Source organism: Ascaphus truei, chromosome 6 (genome assembly GCF_040206685.1).
Source record: "Ascaphus truei isolate aAscTru1 chromosome 6, aAscTru1.hap1, whole genome shotgun sequence".
In the NCBI taxonomy this organism is placed as follows: Eukaryota; Metazoa; Chordata; class Amphibia; order Anura; family Ascaphidae; genus Ascaphus; species Ascaphus truei.
This window is the reverse complement of record NC_134488.1, coordinates 91,898,838-91,919,684: the sequence shown is the minus strand read 5'-3', so window position 1 is coordinate 91,919,684 and position 20,847 is coordinate 91,898,838. Positions and strand designations below refer to the sequence as shown.

Sequence of the window (20,847 nt, the reverse complement as noted above, 5' to 3'; positions counted from 1 at the left end):
GCGCCAGCTCCCTGCTTGGCCACAGCCTAAGGCGTGTAAAATAGAGCGTGCTGGTGCGTGTACAGCGTTGCGCATGCATGTGGCGCGCGTTTCGTTTATATATTGTAAGTGGTGGCGTTGTAAGGGGGTGTGGCTAAAGACATCACAGCGATAGCAACGCTGATTGGCTTGGCAGCGTCATGTGGTGCGGCAGCAGCGCAAAAATATAAATTTTCATATATTTGCTGTGATCAGCCGCGCCACCACTCACTGCCGTGCGCGCGGCTGAAGTATAAAACGCCAGGCCTGGACACAGCCAATTCTAATTGACGCGCGCACGGTAGCGCACTATATTACACGCCTAAGGTGTAGCATTAGGCATTATATTTCTTAATAATGTTTAGCCCACTATATAAGTTATAGATACGCTATAGCGCCCAACACCATGACAGATTGTGAGAGCTGAGCTTCCTTGGGTAAAATAAACAGAATGTATAACGTATATATTATATACACACTCTAATAGAATAAATACACATGTTTGGGAAGGGCCTATATACTTGTTATCTGCCATACACCAGTAAGGGGTTCCCAGCAGATTACCGGAGCACAGTTACCTGCACTGACAGCTTCTTTTCGGGTGTTGTCCATGTTGTCGGGTTCCTGCTCCAGCATCACACATTGACTGCTGTGCACTCGCAGGGGCTGATGAACATTTGGCAAGTTACACAAGGACTGCAGCGCTTCCTGCCAGGGGAACGTGACGCTCAGGCAGCCATCTTTGGTTAGGGCAAAAACCATGAAGACAGCGACAATTTACTAGCTGCACCAGATCAAATACGAATGACTAAAATACACTTCACGAACATTTAATAACATCTATCTACACAATGCACTTCATTTGTTTTTACACACATTGTTTTGTGCAATTTAACTGGAATTACTGTATCAATGTACACTTCGCCTAATCACTTCCGTGTCAGGGTTGCCTGCAACGCATTAAATTAGCAATCCGAGGCCCCACTAGCAGCGAATGGGTCAACAAAGACCATATGCCAGAATCAAAAATGGCCTCGAGTGCGTCACAACGGGAGTTCCAGTTATTGCATAAATTGCTGTCTATGGTGGAATCACGTGATCAGTGAGGGTACTGCTGCAGCGACTGTGAAGTACTGTACAAAAGTGAGTCGGCCCCCGTGGGAGGCGTACACTAGAAGCCTGGAGCCGGAGGAGGAGACGCTTGGATCAGGAGTCGGAGAAGTAGAGAATAGGGCTGACTACTCCCCCCCCCCCCTTTTTCCCAACCCTCCTGATTTAGGTTCAAATTTTCTTTTTTACAAGTTTGATTATCATTTTCTATATGTATATCATTTGTACAACTGTGTTTACGAATATGAAAATATGTAATGATACATGTCAAGAACTTAAATTGTGTATTATAATAAAAAAATTACAAAAATAGGGAGGGAGGGACATATATATATATACATACATACATACACACGGTATGTATTATATAAGGTTAATGGGAGAGCAGGAAGGTGAAATATGCCTGGAATTATAATTAATATATGTCCTGGTTAAAACTGCGTACAAATTGTATTTAATTTTTTTAAGCCAACAAAGCAAAACCTGTCATTAGTATTTAATCTGTCTCGTAAAAATAATAAACAAGAGATATGTAAGTGAGCATTGTTATAATTTAAAGATAAATATATATTCCATATACCAGCGCTTATCTTCATTGCTATATACCAGCACTTACCTGAATGCACTCCTACTTTCTCTGTACGTTCTTCCTACCAATTAGATTGTAAGCTCTTCAGAGCAGGGACGCCTTTTCCTAAATGCTACTTTTATGTCTGAAACATTTCTCCCATGATCTGTAATTTATATTATTTGTTAGGCTACACTTATAGTGCCGGCGACAGTGACGTCAGGCTGCGGTTGCTGGAAAAATCAAATGGAGATGACTTCCAGCGATCGCGACCAAGCCGTCGTGTCGCGCTTACTATAAGCGCACGCAACGGCGGCAATGCATTTGTTTTGACGTCGCTGTCGACGGCACTATAAGCGCAGCCTTATATATATGATTGTCACATGTATTAGTGCTGTGAAGCGCTATGTACATTAATGGCGCTATATAAATAAAGAAATACATATACATACATTATGAGAAACCCCATGCTAATACATGCTAATGTACAGATATCATCTCACTGATTTTCAGTCCATCTTGCTGATTTTTAGCATCAATAGTATCATAGGCTGGGATTCCTCGGGCCTCGGTGTGCGGTATCACACCCTGATCCGCCGGTAACTGCCATTCAAGGCAATGGCAGGTAGTGCCGAATTGGGGTGAGATCTAACATTGCAGCTTTATTAATCTGTCCTATAGACCAGGGGTTTGAGCGAGGTCTCTTTCCATAGTACTCCGACCAGGGGCATGCAAACTTTTTTTTGCTGTGCCCCTCTCCGTTCTGAGCCCTCACTCCTTACCTCGCACGGTGTCATTTGACGCGTGTGACATCACGTCACATGACCCCGCCGCGTTGCCATGGACACAAGTGATGCCGGCAGAGTCCAGGTAAGTTTTAGCGTTGCAGGGGCCTCACACGATCCCCCGGCATTTCATTTAAATGCCTCGGGGAAGAGCGTGGGGCCTCTGCAACCGCCCGCGTATCCACCCCCCAGACAAATCCAGCGCCCCCACTTTGCGCACCGCTGCATAGACGTCAATGGAATCTCACTGAAAACATCATTACTTAAAGGTACAGGAGCTCCCTGGATTCTGGAGATGGGAGATTTTTTAGTGTAGTCCTCCTTACCCGGCTCCAAAGGAGTTTGCATCAGACTATATACATGGCAGTGCTCAGTCTCACATATCTGTTCAGGGTGCTGGATCGGTCCAGGTTGGGTGTCAATATGCATATAGAATAAGGATGGGCGCCAGGAACATTCATAATACAAAAAGGATTTTATTTAATATCCGTGTATAAGGCGCCACGTAAAAGGACAGGCTTCACATTTGACAGTTAACGGGTGTCAAACATCACGGTTACGCTGTGCTTCCCCCCCTGTAGTTCTCACTACTACATTAGGGAGGTACTTCGCTTGTAAGGCCGCGATTATAGTGCATGCTTGCGCGACCACGTGATGCGCACACGTGAAACATGCATTGCAGTCAGGAGGCGACAGGGAGGCGTGGCGGAGGTGTGGCCATGATGTCACGTGAGCGGTTCGACCTCATTGGCTGAACCGCTCACGTGACGCGGCCGTCGCACTCAAAAAACAACTTGATTTGTCTCTTCAAGATTCAGCCTCTCCGTCACGCCTCCGCGCAGTCGCGTGCACTATGCGCAGATTCATTGGACTGAAGGTATTTGTTTACTGCGCGCGCCATTGCCGGTACTATAATAGCGGCCTACGGGTTAAAGTGCCATTCTTTTGTATAGCGTTAGTGATGCCCCATGTTAAATGGACCTCTCTGGAATACACATCCGGTTGCTGAATTAGGAATCCGTTACTGTGTACTGCGTACTTCTTCCATTCCTATCTGTTCAGGATTGCACTAGGGACCTTCTAGTTCGACCGATCCAAACACACTCCGGAGTTACAAACATGATTACAAACACTAAGAACTCCTTACTAAAGCATGTTTCCTCCCGTTCAGTAGTGAGAACAATCTCGGCCCATACTACTAGCGCTTCCTTAAAGTGGCACGCTTCTTAACTGAAAACAACAAAGGTGACAGAACACATCTTAATACATTAATATATACACACAAACCTATTTACATGACTCACGGTGAGGCCCCAGTTGGAACTCTGAAGAACATGTTTCTAGAACATAAGGTGGAGCTTCTTTCTCCCTATTAGGGTTGCCAGGTGGCTTCACCAAAAATACTGGACACAATGGTGAAAAATGCGGCGCGCTCAAAGTCGGTGGGGAGGTATATTATTTATAAATTCTCAGACCGTTAAGTAATTTTTTCTAAATTTCACTCCACGTATGCACCAATTTGCACAAATTCATATTCTATTTCCTAAAAAATTCTGGGGAGGGGTTTGGAGATTGGGCGCCCCACTAGCATTTTTTACGAAATAGAATATGAAATAGTGCAAATTGGTGCATACGTGGAGTGAAGTTTAGAAAACAATGACATAATGGTCAGATAATTTATAAATAACATACCTGCAGTCATACATGGCGAGCTATACTGATCTTAATGCTTCTCTCCCACTACTTCCAAGATTGTTGCACCCCTCCTCATCCTCTCACCCCCTACTCATCCTCCACGCACACCACCACCACCAGCCTCCTCATAATCTCCTCACCCCTCTCATCATCATCTAACTTCCCCCCATCATCATCTCATATCATCATCATCTCATTCCCCCATCATCATCTCATTCTCCACCCATCATCATCATCATCTCATCTCCCTCACCCATATTCATCATATCCCCCCCCCCCCATCATAATCATATTTCCTGCCCCATCATCATCTCATCCACCCATGTGTGTTTTTCTGTCCAAAAACCTACCTAAGGAGCACCACCATTACATTACACTTTAGCTGATGCGGGGATAACCTTGCTAGCATCCTAAAGAAGGTACCATCTTGGGGATTGAAATCTCGATCTACCATAAAACACCATTTATTTTGACTGATTTCCCGTATTTTTCTGCAGCACATATATATTGATCGTGAAATAGTAAATCGGTTATTCAAAGGGTCACAGATATAAAGCAAAACATTACTGTCTCATTTTATCATGATGCCATAAAGATATATGGTAGTCAACGCCTCCTCTGGATCAATATACTGTATGTACGGATATAGGATAAAGTATCTGTTTAAATTTAGCATAGGTTGAACTTGATGGACGTACGTCTTTTTTTCAACCTCATCTATTATGTAACTATGTAACTAATAATCCGGAAGGAGAATAGGTTGTTTAATGCTTTATTTCAGGGAACTCTGCCAGGAGGGACAACTTTAGCTCAGGTAGGGTTGCCAGGTGTGCAGTATTGAACCGGACTGTCCTGTATTTGGACTCACTGTCCAGTAACAAATTAGAGGTAATACTGGACATGTATGTGCCCGGTATTACCTCTCTGGACATATTAACCTGACTGGCTTGGCGGGTCGCTGGATTTCCCTGAGCAGGGAGAGAGCAGGACTGTTGCTAGGGGGCTAGGCAGCTTCCTCCATCCTGATTGGCAGCTGCTGCTGGGTAATGCAGCCAACCAAGAAGAGGTGTCAGGAGCCTAGGGATGGGGCCGGGTGTAGAGGGAGAAGGGGGGTAGCCCGGTATTAAAGGGGTTGCACCCCATTTGGCCACCCCTGACCGCACCAGGGAGACAAGGGGTTAACTGGACTGAGGTCCAGAAATGTGATTTAACCCTTGTTATGACCTGTAAATGTATTTTCCCCTGTTCCCCTGTTCCATTGTAATGTCTGTGTTAATCAGTGTCTGCATCACACACACACTAGAATCCATCCGGGAGCACAAGGGTTAATAGTTCTTTAATGATTATAGCTCTTTGTGTAGTTTTCCCGCCTTTTCAGGCACCATTTTGCAGGTCCCCATTGGCCGCCATTAGGGCTCAATGCATTCCAATGGAAGATTGTGCTGTTTTAGTCCTGTTTCCTGTAAAGACCAGCAGGTGGCGTCCGAGAGGGAGAGCGGCGGTTTCCCATTGAAAGTCAATGGGCCCATTGACTTCAATGGAGATTCCTCGAGGTACCCTTTCGAAGAACGAGTTGGCTGCCGTCCAGACCGCAAACCGCAAAGCGGATACAATGTCCTTTAAAAGAGCTAAAATCACTTGAGTCAAGTTCAACGTCAATTAGCGTGGGAATAAACAGTTCTAGAGCACCTAGGAATAAAATTCTGTTTGCCCCTAGTTCCTGGGCTTCCCCCCACTCGACCACCACCGGGTCCCCGAATCCTGGACCCCCGATAAGGGTCGAACCAGATAGAGCGGGTCGCACCATAGGCTTTGCCGGCGGCGGCAAAAACGGCTCTTAAAAACGACTAAGTGGAAAAAGCTGGAATTTGGTACTCCATATCTCCGGTTCCGGAGGGCTCAGCGGATCAAGGTTTGGGGTATCTGTAGCCACTGCTCCGGCATCACTGCAGAACCATCCTTGACCCGCCTGGACCAACCCGACGGAGTATGGACCCCCTTGAAGGTTCGGGACTTTTCCCATAGACTTCAATGGCAGAAAAACCCCATTGACTTCAATGGCAGCGATTTACCATTGAAAGTCTATGGCGGAGCTGCCCGTTGTTTTCAATGGGGATTTAGTGAAAAGCTGAGATTTCTTTTTTAGCGGAGATTTTTGTATTAAAGTGAAAAATGATTTTATGTGCATTTGTGTAACTCCGGTTCCGTAGGTCATAGCAAGTCGCTTTTTGGACCATATGGTGTCCCAGTTCTGGCAATGAGAACTGGGAAGTTTGGACCTGCTAGACCCAACGGAACCGGATATTTTAATACGTCTATGTTTTATGCTTAATACTGTATTCTAAGGTATGGATAAATTCCAGAGGAAATTTCTTTGGCCATAATGTAGCAGATGGCCCGAGAGGCGACCGAATGTCTAGGACTTAAGTATTGTTCAAAGAGTTTTGTCACCCTCACTGTTTATCTGAGGCTCAAACCAGAGCAGTTTTTAAGTGTTCCATTTAACACCTTCCAACAAAGGTTTTCCTGCCAGAAAGCCAAATGGGTATACTGGCTGGCATTCCATTTGCATATGTGGGGCTACAGAAATGAGACCCCAGAGTTCTACTGCGCCTGTGCCAGCTAGCAGGGGGGCATGTGTTGAAATGTGTTCCCATGTTAAAGATTGGCTGGAGGTAATTGAAAACCAATCACCGGTGCTTAATGTTACAGATAGAGGGACAAAAGGTTTATAAACTGCTGTCCACCCATATATCCTTTGTCTTCGTTTGCTGATATGGTTACCTGATATCACCTGAATGATTTCCTGATTGCTGAGAGAAATGCTACATCATACTTCTCATTCCCCAACCCCTAAGTAAGTGTACTTCTTGTTTGTTGCTGTATTATCTGTTGTGTTCACCTATCCTAAGGAATAAACTCACTTTATTATATCTTAAGCCTCGTTCAGTTCAAACCCAGTTATTTTTGTGTAATATTAATAAGCCTGTGGAAGCTATCGTCACACCGGGGAGAGGAGGAAACAGCAGGGAGAGTGAGAGAGGTGTGTGTGTGTGTGCCTCAAATGCGTCACTCCTTTCACCATGTGTCCAGTATTTTTGGAGAAGCCAAAAACCAAAGAAGCCCAAAGCTACATCCAATATGACAAAAATACACAGTGAAATACCTATATTTATTTATTTATAAAATATTTTACCAGGAAGTAATACATTGAGAGTTACATCTCGTTTTCCAGTATGTCCTGGGTACAGAGTTAAGACAAATAATACATGGTTACAGGTACAGTTACATAAATGAGCAGGTTATACATTATTTACAAGACATTGCATGCACAGTTAAAGATAATAAATATTATGGGCGTATGAAACAGTTACAGACCAGATTAAAATGTGTGACAGCCTTAGATTTGAAAGAATTTAAACCGGTGGTGGATGTGAGAGTCTCTGGTAGGTTATTCCAGTTTTGGGGTGCACGGTAAGAGAAGGAGGAGCGTCCGGATACTTTGTTGAGCCTTGGGACCATGAACAGTCTTTTGGAGTCTGATCTCAGATGATAGGTGCTGCAAGTGGTAGGGGTGAGGAGCTTGTTCAGGTAGCTGGGTAGCTTGCCCATAAAGAATTTGAAGGCAAGACAGGAAAGGTGAACTTTGCGCCTAGACTTGAGTGATGACCAATCTAGTTCTTTGAGCATTTCGCAGTGATGTGTGTTATAGTTGCATTGGAGAACAAAACGACAAATTGAATTGTAGAGGGTGTCAAGTTTGCTAAGGTGGGTTTGAGGTGCCGAGCCATATACTATGTCTCCATAGTCAATAATTGGCATTAACATCTGCTGTGCGATACGCTTTCTGACTAGGAGACTAAGGGAGGATTTGTTCCTGTAGAATACCCCTAGTTTGGCAGGGTATCAATGTGCATCCTGAATGTTAAGTGGGAGTCAAACCACATGCCCAGGTATTTAAAACTAGTGACAGGGGTTAGGGTGGTGTTAGTGTTGGTTCTAATCTGGAGCTCAGTCACTGGAAGCTTTAAAAATTTAGTCTTGGTCCCAAATACCATTGTTACAGTTTTGTCAGTATTTAAAAACAGTTTGTTTTGGGAAATCCATTTTTCGAGTCTCAAAAAGTCAGACTGAAGTACGTGTTCAAGGTCGGAGCGGCTATGGCTGTGTGCATATAAGATTGTGTCATCTGCATACATGTGTATTGAAGCTTCCTTACAAGCTGTGGGAAGATCATTGATGAACACTGAGAAGAGTAGGGGCCCCAGAACAGAGCCTTGCGGGACGCCACAGGTGATATCCAAGGGGTTGGAGTTAGAGCCTCTTGAAAATGGGTCATTTAGTTTAACTCTTTCGCCAAAGTGTTATAATCCTACTGCCACATTAAGGCATGACCATTAGCAAGTCCTAACACTACCTGAGTTAAAATTCTTATTTACCTCTATAATTCGTTGTTTTTTGTTGTATACATTTAGCCACGCCCAGAAGCACTCCTTTTGACACATATATATATATTGTGTGGTAATTGTTGGGGGTTTTCAGAGCTTGCTGGGTATCTGTGTGTTGTGTTTTTTTTTGGAGAAGCTACCTGGCAAACCTAGCTGTCCAAAACAGTAAGACCTAGTCCAAATACATTCAGCTTTCTTAATATGCATGTACATTTTTTTTGTATACATTTAACAAACATAAATGTATACAAAAAAAAATTACAACTTGCACTCACTACTTCATCTCATAAACTAAAAGCTGGACTGGTTACTGCCTGTAAGAGAATCCTGTGCAGAAACATAAAGGTACAAACACCAAAACTAGCCAATTGTTTTAATGGGCCAGCTCTCCCTCATAACCTAGATCTTTAAACATTCTTGTTCTGGTAGCCATATAATTTGTGTTACTTTTCAAATGGACCATGTTTTAAGAAGCACGGAACATTTTGCACATAAAAATAGACATCGCTGTAGTTCCTCTGCTCATGCTGCATGGAGGTGCTTCCAAGCAATTCCTCTACAAGTCCCCTGCGTTACATTATCACATACACAAAACTTACTGTGTATTAGGTACAGCTGGTATTACAGGACCCAAAAGCATGTGATGTACCAGCTAAATTAGTGCGGCTGGAGGGTATGTGGAACTAATGTTTATGGTTTTTTTCTACTTCTGCTATAGAGTCACAAAACAAGGAAGATAAAATAGATATTAACATTAAGTGCCTGTTTCCTCACAAGCTCATCTTGTCATTTTAATGACTCTCACTTTGTTGTTTATTTACATTAAGGAAATTGTTTTATATACCACAAAAAAAATATTTTCAAAGAAAAGTACTGACTTTGATTTAGTGTTTCAATTAAAATGAGACTCCATTGAATCTGACAGCACTAATGGTTAAAATAAACTGACTCCAAATCATTGAGCGTTGACAAGTCTGTTCTTAAATGACTTTTTTGAAGGCATCAATCACCTAAAAGGAGTGGAGATGACGTCTTTAAGGTCAGTAGTGTTATTGAATCTCAGTCACAGACCACATAAGTAATTAAAGGCTGAATATATTAATATAATTACTGATACTATATAATATGGCCTCTGTGGGCTGTCATATTTGTGTATTGTAGCATTTGCAAACAAGTTAAGAAACAAGTTGTGAAACTCACAAACCCTTTATTATTTATCCCCTGTACCCAATTTTCCAACTCTATCTGTCCATTAAATGCCTGTGAATTGACTGTATAACCCTGTTCTTTTAATGTAACCATGTCTTTTTTATTACTCTGTGCACAGGACATACTTGAAAAAGTTAAGATAGGGACTCCCTGTTGAACTCTGACAAAGGACAAACAATATCTTTGAATAAGTAAGTGTGACTGAGTCCAATTGTTGCGACAACTTGGCAACATTAGATTGACTGTAGATTCAAAACTCTGGATCACAACACCGGATCACACAAAGACACAAACAGGCCCTTTGAAAAGATTTTTTAAAGCATATTTTTATCTATATATCTTTTTTTTTCAGGAATTACTATTTTATGTGGAATGTATTAAAAGTTATGTTTTAATGCAATGTTTTTGCCTGGTTTACCCCTCACTTGTGTACACTTAAAGTAAGTACTGTCTGCCCCTATAATCACCTAGCCTTGCATCTGTCATTAGTTTACTTTGCACATACATGGGACTACACCAGTAACTCTTTCACTGCCAGAGGGGGCCTGCAAGGCATTGCAAAGCAGGTCGCACCGGTAACAACCACTGTGGAGCGCTATGTACATTAATGGCGCTATATAAATAAAGACATACAATACAAAAGAGTTAAAAGGACAAATCAGTGCTTGTAAGCTCTTCGCGCCAGCGTCTCTCTTTGTTTCACCTTATCATTTACATGCTGCTATTATCCCTACGGTTGGTGCTATATAAAATAACATTAGACATACAATGCACCCCCCCACTTTTGGGGGGGACAAACCCCTCTGGGTTGATACCTGAGCAGTAACTTGCAGCACAGTCAGAGCCGTGCTATGTGGGCGTGGTTTATTAAATGGGCGGAGTTAACGTTAGATGGTACGGCTCTGGACGGTGTCATATGAAGTGGGCGGGGCTACCTAACGTGGACGGGACAGTTTTGGACCGTGGTTTTATAAAATGGGCGGGGTTAAAGGTACAGTGCGGAGCGGTATGGGTGTGTCATGTTAAGGGGGCGTGGTTACTACATGGTCACGTAATATGTTTGGGCGTGGTTATATGACATGGGCGGGGCTTCTCCGCCGCTGCTCCTTTTCCCTGCGCTCCGTTACATTTGTGCCTGTCATGGCGCCCTCCTCCTCGCTCTCCCCCCTCATACCAGGGGCTTTCCTCCTCGCCCTCCTCTTCTCCTTTGTCGGTGGCCAGCCGCTCCTAGCCTCCCGGCTGGAGCCCTACGACTCCCTGTATGACAGCGGCGTGGAGGCGTATTACCGGGGGGACTGGCAGTCCGTCATCCTGGCCATGGAGAAGGCGCTGCGCAGCCGGGAGCTCCTCCGGCGCCACCGCATCCACTGCCGGCTGCACTGCGCCAACCTGACCGACTTCGGAGACCTGCCGCCCGGCTGGGGCCCCGTGCAGGACCTCAGCTTCTTCCAGAAAATGCTGGGCCGGGCTGAGTGCCTGAAGAGCTGCGAGCAGGAGAGGATCGGGGCCCCCGCTACCTTCTACCTGGCCAGCGAGGAGCTGGAGCTGGAGTTCCGCAAGAGGAGCCCCTATAACTACCTCCAAGTGGCCTACTTCAAGGTATAGAGCTGTCCCAGGGACCTGGGCGCATGGCTCTTACCCCTCCCCCCCCCTTTGCTGCCATGGCAGGCTCCCCCCTTGCTGCAAAGGGGGCTAATGGGAATGTAACTCCCCCTTTTTAATGGTTTTATATACTGATGCCCTTCAGTACTTTCCTCACTGCAGCCACATGCAATGTCTCAGACACCACTCACTTTTCCACAGTTAGTGGCTAAGAGCTCTATGGTTTAATATGGGATCCTTCTTGGCAGGGATATGTCCCCTTGGGGTGATCTACTTTTCTTTTTGGAGTTTGCACTATGGTGAGGGGGGGATGGATGCCCTGGTTGTGCTGTTTTCTGTTTCTCCAGGGGGGTACAGATAGGTGAGATATTTAGGGTCGAGAGGAACAAGGGTTCATTCGACACTGACACATGAGCTTGTGTGCGCTGGGAGTCCAGCCCATCATTCTTCAGTGTCTCTCTGCTTTAAATGGCCAATAGTTATCAGTGATTGGAACTGAGGCCTTTTCTTTCATTATACTTATTAAAGCAGCTCTGCTTTGAACTTAACATAAGGTCTATGCTACATTTACTGTAACCCGGTTAGTGGACGATCGTGCGATGTATTTAGTCCAATTCTTTTGCACCCTCTCCAGATGTTCTGCAGCCAGATGCAGATGTGACTCTCTCCCCATGCATGGTATTGACATAAAGCATTTAAATCGGTGATATTGCCTGGCCACTGCAGTTTTCCTCATTACGTGGCGTGGTTCTTGTCGGGGATAGAAGTTTCCTTTCTGCATCTTGAGATGAAGCTTTCCCTCCCCCATTCAAAGCACTGCCACGTATTGAGGTGGGGAAAGCCTCCAGTGCTGGCTGTGGGCTGCCCTTCTTCCTACACTCGGCTCAGGAATGTTAAATACACATTCTCAGTTCTACTGTCACTACACCAGTGAATGTCCATCTTTTGTGCCTGGGGACATCCCTAGCTTATATTTAAAATCCAGAGGAAGCCCCTAGTCCTTTGATGCCATTACATTCTATGTAAGAGCTATATTAAATAATTGATGCCACAAAATGATCTCCGAGATGTGCAAAACCATACCATTTATTTTTTTACTGTAAATTCAAATGCACTGTTAATAACTGCAAAATCTTATATATTTTTGGTTTTGTTTAACCTTTCTTTTTTTTAATTGTCTCTCTCTATACATTTTAGAGGCACTTGGTGTTGCCCACCAGTGTGTCCTGTGTCACTGCACTAAACACTCATATGTCTAAGGCTGAGTCCATGGCAACTGCAGCCGTGCGGAGGCGCGCTGAGGGAAAGCGGGTGCTTTCCCTGGCCTTAGTTCGCGCGCCGTCAGGGGGTGGGCCAGTGACGTCACGGAGCTGGTTCGCCCTCATTGGGCGAACCGCTCACGTGACCGGCCCTGCGCTCTCGTGAGCGCCAAAACAAAAAAAAATTAAGTGGTACGCCTCCGCAGGCCTGCGGAAGCGTGCGCGAGCCCCTGCTAAAGCCGCTCTCATTGCAGCTGCTGGGGCTCAGCCTTAGGCTAAGGCCCCGCTCCCAGAGTCAGCGCGCCCGCACTGCATACAGGCGGGGCGCTGACAGACACAGACCACGATATGCGGTCTGTAGGGAGCCGGAGCGGGGAGTGGGAGGTTTGAGCGGGAGGGGGGCGTGGCTTGAGCGGAGAGACCCGCTACTCTCCCCCCCCCCCCCCTCCACGGGCTCGGGCTGGAGCTGCTACACACACACACACACACACACACACACACACACACACACACACATATGCTGGCACGCATACACATACACACACACACACACACATGCTGGCACGCATACACACACACATACACACACACACATGCTGGCACGCATACACACACATGCTGGCACACATACACACACACATACACACACACATACACACACACATACACACACACACACACACACACACATGCTGGCACGCATACACACACACACACACACACACACACACATGCTGGCACGCATACACACACACATACACACATGCTGGCACGCATACACATACACACACACACATGCTGGCACACATACACACACACACATACACATACACACACACACACACAGACAGGCACTCACGCTGCTTTCACTCCACACTCCTCCCCGCTCCCCGAAGCCTCTCCTCCTCCCGAAGCCTCCCCTCCCCATTGGCTCACAGCCACACAACGTGACGCGTCAACGCTAGGGAACACCATTCTCTTGTATCCCATAGCGGCTGACGCGCCACAGCGTGTAGTAAGCTGTGCAGCCAGTGGGGACCAGGACCGGCTCCGCAGGATTCCCCTGCTGGTGGGGAACTCGCGTGTGGCCACCCGCGCCACCGAGCGCAGCGGGACCGAGGCCTTACACTGATATGTGGTGATTTTAGTTACCATTTGTTCCGACAGGTGAAAGACTTGCTGATTCAGTCCTGACGTGGAAGTCATGTTTTCAGTTTGTAATGTAATGTAGCCTCTAATATTTATATTTATTTTTTACAATTGCATGTTTTTATTTTAGGTGATTTGTCATAAGACTTATTTGATTTCATACCATTGACCTGGGACAAGAAAAATAACTATTCAGCAAATACCTAAATATTATAAGCTCCTTTACAAACCTACTTTTCTTAAAGTGGCAGTAATGAAAGTCATACTTTTTGATATTCAAATAGAAAGATTTTAAGCTTAAGTTGTTTTTTGTTTTTTTTTAACTTCTGAAAATGTGCCCCTCTTGCACAAAAATCATCATTGATTGGTGACTCAAGACGAGCAGTTCACTCCTGTGCTGGCACCAGGCTACGATTGCTCAATATGCTGATACCTAAAGCAGAAGTGCTATTAGTGGAGGTATAGTGAATGTAAAGTTAAATGTATGGCCACGATTTGTCTGACTTTTAAAAAAAACATTTTTATTTATTTTTTATTATAAATGTTGCATTGATAATTGACACTGAAGTCAGGAAGTCCCATTTCAAATGGCACTGCAGCATATAACATGAGTGGGGATAGGGGGGCACGTGTGATTGAGGACAGGACTTACACACTTTATTATGACCTGGCTGGCTGTGTGACATTTCAGTGTACCCAATAATTAACTCTGTTGCTGCCAGACATGCCAGCAGTGCATTGCTTTTGCAGTGGCACTTCTGGCAGGCAGCATAGTGAATAAATAGGAAGATGTGTGAGAACATAAAACATGAATTTCATCGCGCAGCGTATAATCAAGATGATTGCAAATTAATGGTAGTTTTTACTTTTGTATAAATTATACTGCTAATTAAAAGGGACAGTCTCCCTCAGGACCCAAGTAAATTAATAGTGCATAACAGATAAAATGTTAGGCAAGTGTCGCCTCCATTTTTTTATTATTTTTTTAAAATCAGATGAGCATTTGTAAATCATTTTTGAAGCTTTCTTTTCGTGGTAAATAGATGTTTTGGAAACTATTCAAAGAATTGAGACAACTGTTGGCCAAACAGCTAAAGGTGACGAACATGTATACATTCTGTTTAAAGGGATACAGAAAGAAACATAATGACAGATGGAGGGGGGAGGAGGAGGAGAGGATTTAACCAAAGAGTAGTTATACCAGAATAGAAAGCCTGTTGCACCAAGACCATAGGGGAGAAAGATACATATACACGTATGTATTGCTGTCACCACACTCCGGTCCTAGAGATGCCGGAAAAATGTATGTTCCCCTATGCCGACCCCCTCCCAAGAGGTAGCTGAGCTTCCACCGCCATTGTTGTGTTGTAGGGGAGACAAATCTGTCATTCCCCTACCTTTAGACTCAAACCATGGGCTCAGACCGCTGTAAACAGTTTGCAGCATTCCTGTATGAAGGCCGTGTGTCTCTCCATTGTCATGACATGCCAGATCACGGGCATTGTTTTTTTTTTTTTTTTTTTTTTTTTCCAGTGAGTGGAACACAGCATCTGGCAACCATGAGAATGTGTCTAAAGAGTTTGGCCTTATTTCTGGGGCGTTGCGGGATAAGGCTCTGAGTAGAACCACCCAATGAGCCTCAATGAGGTGATCAGGAAAGTATTAATGGGGGCAAATAATTGTCTCCAAAAAAGGGATTATTATGGGGCAGAACCACCAGATATACGGTAGGGATCCATTCTGGCCTAACCTCCTAAAACAGCTAGCTGAGATTGAACTGTTGATGGTGTGCTACCTATCGGGGCAGGTACCAGCGGTACAATAGTTTGTACACATTTTCCTTCATGAACGTGCATGTGAAACTCTTGGCTGCCGCCAGACATATTCTCCCAATCCTCATCTTCCAGTGTTTTGCTTAGTTCCTCCCATTTTAACGTGTACATTTCTGATTTATTGTAACGTTCATGCTCACCACAAACCAGGACCGGACAGCGGGGCTGAATTGGGGATAGTAAAACACCGACCTTAGACCACGAAGTCGGGTCCGGATTGCGGATTGCATAGTCCGTAGCCGGGTCGGGGTTGGAGAAGGCAGAGTAAACACATTCCATGCTTGGGTCAGGGCAGGAGGCACAGGACCCGATGGTCGTGGTCACAAGCTGGGGTTGGCATTAGGGAACTTCAGTGAAGTGCTTCAGCACGATGATGGCGAAGTCTGTCAGGGACAGGAAGCTTTAGCACAGGAATGGCCTTTGGATGCAGGAAGTTTCAGGATAAGAAAAGCTTCAAGACAGCACAAGAAGGCCAAGTCATGCCAAGCAGAGGTGCTTGTGGCAAGCACAGTTGCATGCAAGAAGATCTATGCTCAGCCCCTTCCTGGGGGGAAGGACTGACTCTAAATAGCATAGCCAGCGAATAGGGGCAGAGCTGCATAGAAGGCAGCATCAAGCAGACTGCAGTGTAATTCCAAGAGCAGGTGATTCTGATTGCCCAGTACAGAGAGGGCTTTGCCTGGAAGCTCTATAGCCTTGTAAGTGAGTTCCAGCCAAAGCCAGGACCGAAACCCTTACATTTATAGACCAGGTGTCCAGATATCTGGATTTGAAAAGTAACTCTTAAGTAGTACATAGATGTTCGTTAGCATGGACCTGCAATATAAAGTCTTAACTTGTAGGAATCGGAATACTTTGATTTGTTGAAGATTTTATTTTTATTTTTTAAATCCGTGTAATTGTGGTTCTAGTTTGATGGTGGAACCAGGGACCATGTCCTGGACTCGCGTATGGCCAGCCTTTTTTCCAGGCACCGAAAGCTTGTTCTTGAAGGCTGGGGACGACGTCATGATTTTTAAATAGTGGGATCATCCCCCTACCTGAATTGAAGAATCTTTGAAAGGGATTTTTAACCGGTCCCACAATGAGAGGGAGTGTTTGATAATCGGGTGTGATTTAAATAGACAGGCCTATTAGGCCGAGTCATATTCAGCCATAACAGAGATTCAGTATTGGCCGGCTCAGTGTTCTATATGAACCCACCTCCTTGAATATCGTGGAATGTTCCACAAGATAAGTTTGCCTATTTGGAAGGCTTGATGATAATATTTGGTCAAATTAATGAGACAGGCCTCCTAGTTCTGTTGCCCTGTGTAGAGAAGTTTTTTTTTACTCTGGCATGTTTACACTTTTTTTTTTTTTTGTGATGCATCAACTGGACCACAAATTTGTTGATGGTTGACCAAAGATTTTTGGGAATATCTTGATCAGCGTTGATGAGGAAGATTGGGTGGTAGCTGGAAGAAGTACCTTTTATTTATTTGTATTTTTTTTTTTTTTTTTTTAAGGACGAGTTGAAAGCCTTTTTTTATTTAGCTGTCACTCATTGCTTAGCGAAATATTTAATACAATATATTACCAATATTTGGATGAAATAATGTCTCTGGCCATTAGGGGGCGCTGCAGTCCGCTTTCACAAGTAAGAACCAGCTCAACCTAATCTAATTTTTGAAATGTACATTCATTTTACAATCTGGTCTGTTTCTTGCACTTCTTGTGAAACTACTAAAATAGAAAGAGGGCAGAGCACTGCCACAAATACATCTGGAGGAGGCTCACGTTAGAAAAAAAAAGAAACTTTATTGGATCATGACAGACCCCTGATATAAAAAAAACTCACCTACGCGTTTCGGGCCGTGCGCCCTTTATCAAGGTGTGATACCCAACGAGTGAGTTGTTTCCACATTTAGGATTTATTATTCAGTCCGGGGACAAATATTGTGCTTATGCCATTGGCAGCACTAGGTACTAGTTCCGCACTCCCTGGCTATGAGATGCTGATATTTTCAAGAATCTATATGGAGTCCTAATTGAGGAGGTTTTATGTCATCATATGGACACAATTAATCTCTGAAGCACTGGTTTTCTACCTATATCATTGTGAAACTACTAGCAATTTTTTTTCCTCGCATGCAGAGATTAGAGGGGAGAGGGCTATCGAAATTGCAATGTGTAACATTTCCTTCAATTTGAGAATTTGTCTGGATTGGATTCTTGTTAATTTTTACAGCATCAGTGTCATTTAGTACTCAACTATTATTCTCCAAACTTTATACTCACTGGAGTTTAAAGATATGGGCTTATAAAACCAGGTAAATAAATTAATATCCTCAGTCACAAATGTAGAAAAAAGGTAATTGATACCTTCGTAAAGATCCTGTGGATGATCGGGTCAGGCAAACACACGACATCTTGAGATTGTCAGACATGGAATCCATCCATTTTGGTCTCTAGTCTCTAAACGTCAACTAAGGCTTAGTATGTTCTGATTTAGATGGTCTTTTAGGCTCACTAGCGTTCTTAATGAAATTATAGTGTGCAGAGCTTTTGAAACATCATAGGTTTCTTTAAGTGTAGACACCAATTAAGTTTGTAAGCTCTGTTGGTCCCCTTAAAGTTATCACAACCCACAGCGTATCTGCATTTCAACTGGATGAATATGGCTACTAGAACATTGAACGACATTACTTTGATGCCCCAGCCTATTACTACTTATTCTGTTCTCATAGACCAGGCACCTGGTATTGCATTCTCAAGGCTCAGAAACGTCCAGCAAAAGTTTTGGGAAATATTACAAGTTCAGTTGTTACTAATGCACTGGTTGTTATTCTGGTTTCACTAAATTGTTTTCAAAGACTTCTTTCAAAATGGGCCCTTTTTTAAAAACTATTGTTTGGCTAATACACGACATACAGGCATACCCCGGTTTAAGTACACTCGCGAGTAAGTACATCTCGCTCAATAGGCAAACGGCAGCTCACGCATGCGCCAGTCGGCACGTCCTGAACAGCAATACCAGCTCCCTACCTGTACCGAAGCTGTGCGCAAGCGGGGAGACTATAGAGCCTGTTACAAATGCGTTATTTATATCAGTTATGCACGTATATGACGATTGCAGTACAGTATATGCATCGATAAGTGGATAAAAGGTAGTGCTTCACTTTAAGTACATTTTCGCTTTACATACATGCTCCCGTCCCATTGCGTATGTTAATGTGGGGTATGTCTGTATAATGCTAGCGTCCCCTTGTTCATTTGGATACATAGTGCCATTTAACACTTGCAGTGGAATGTTGGAAACCCTCTGTGAAAAATTGACACTGATATTCCATAGTGTGTATTCAACATAAACGTGTGCACGGTTTTTGAGGCACGTGTCGCCTGTTTCTCCCTGATGCATTGATATCACCCACAGTATTGAAGATGTTACTATTGGCTGTGAAGCAATCCTTGGAATTCAGACCAATCTGAATATTGCTTTTCAGATCCATAAAATGGATAAAGCAGTAGCCGCTGCACACACTTTTTACGTGGCAAATCCTGACCACATGGAAATGAGACAGAATTTGGAGTACTATAAAATGATGGCAGGCGTCAAGGAATCTGACTTCAAAGACTTGGAAGCCAAACCACACATGGTAAGTATATAATCTAAACATCTGCTGTGTTCGTGAGGGGTGCAAAGTGGTGTATACCTCTGCAGTTCTTGTATGGTTAAACAGTGCAGATAGATATAGATATATATAATTTTTAAAAAAAATTTTTTATGATTGACATTATATAAAAACCTTTTTTTATGATGTATACAGGTATCCCTCACTATTGGTGTGTGTGTGTATTTAAAAAAAATTCTAATGGAATAATGGTGTGGATCCTTTATGATTTTGTATGTATATGGTGAGAGCTATAAATGGCTTTAACCTTCTTTATTTTTTGTTATGTCACTGCGTATTTTTGAAATTTGTTTTGAAGTGGGTTGCACTCTTTAATTTCAATAATAAAGAACATTTAAAATAACCGTCATCAGAGTTGAATTACTGTAGGACCCTCTTGTAATTCACAGACCTACTGTTTTAGGAGACCTTTTAAACCAATGAAATTTGCCTTTTTTTTTTTTTTTTTTTGTATTCTTGCTGCAGCAAGAGTTCCGTTTGGGAGTAGGTTATTACACAGATGAGGAGTCGGCACCGTCTATTACTCACTTTGAAAAAGCTCTGGAGGAATACTTTGTAGCAGACCTTGAATGTCGGAGTCTTTGTGAAGGACCGTATGATTACGATGGTTACAACTACCTGGATTACAGTGCTGACTTATTCCAGAGCATTACCGGTATGTTACGCAGGATGACTTAGTGAGTGTTTAATCGGTAACATGACAACATAACCACAACCCCAATAAAATTATTAGTCAGCTGAATTGCTCTTCTCTACATCTTTGAGATGCATCATGCCATCTCAGTTCTTGCCTCTTAGACTTTATTCTGGGGGCGAGAAGGCAGTAGATATGGGAGGCTCAGAAAGTAGACATCGCAGAGCACAAAAGGTTAACAGGGCTTTAGCGAGAGGTTAGAGCTGAAATGTAAGAAGGCTATGCAGAGCCCTGAAGGAAAGCAGATGTTTATCATTAATACAGCATTTGATAGGAAGCCAGCAAAATATGTATATGTATATATAATAAATTGTTGAGGGGAGAGTTGTGAAGTAGAATGGCCCGTTAGAAGGTTATAGTAGTTGAGATGGGAAAGGATGAGCATGGATAGTTTTTAGCGCCTTAGCTGTACGTTTCCATTCCGCACTCCTCCCCCTTCTCACCTGCCTATGCTCATTCCCTTATCTCCTCTCAATAAAATCTCACATTGCTGACCAGAAAGAAGATTATTCCAGTTTCTTGGTTTACTGTAGGATGCATAACTTCACATCCTATTCATCTTGTGTTGCTAGTTAATTTCTTCTCTACCGTTTGTACTGGACATGAGACGGAACCTACAGTCTGTCTTGTATTATTAGGCTACTTTATTCCATACAGATGTCGGGTTGTACTGTAGCATCATATTTATATATCTATATAGCGCTCAAAGCTGTACTCTGTGCTTTACAAAAGAGACAATACAGTACAGAGAATTATAATACAATAAGTGCAACAAACAGAATCAGACAATAGGAAAGTAAATCC

General features: G+C 43.6%; 2 protein-coding genes across 2 annotated transcripts in view; both read left to right on the top strand.

The window, feature by feature from the left end:
• LOC142498117 (prolyl 3-hydroxylase 1-like) overlaps positions 1-9,419 on the top strand; it is a 19,746-nt gene extending 10,327 nt beyond the window's left edge. The window contains exon 5 of the mRNA XM_075606623.1: positions 9,343-9,419. Within this exon, the coding sequence (XP_075462738.1) occupies positions 9,343-9,419 (77 nt within the window). The remainder of the gene's footprint in view (positions 1-9,342) is intronic.
• A 1,489-nt stretch (positions 9,420-10,908) lies between these two features.
• Positions 10,909-20,847, top strand: part of LOC142497388 (prolyl 3-hydroxylase 1-like) — a 32,401-nt gene continuing 22,462 nt past the window's right edge. The window contains exons 1-3 of the mRNA XM_075605108.1: positions 10,909-11,432; positions 19,161-19,313; positions 19,815-20,004. Coding sequence (XP_075461223.1) covers positions 10,974-11,432; positions 19,161-19,313; positions 19,815-20,004 — 802 coding nt within the window. The 5' untranslated portion in view covers positions 10,909-10,973. The remainder of the gene's footprint in view (positions 11,433-19,160; positions 19,314-19,814; positions 20,005-20,847) is intronic.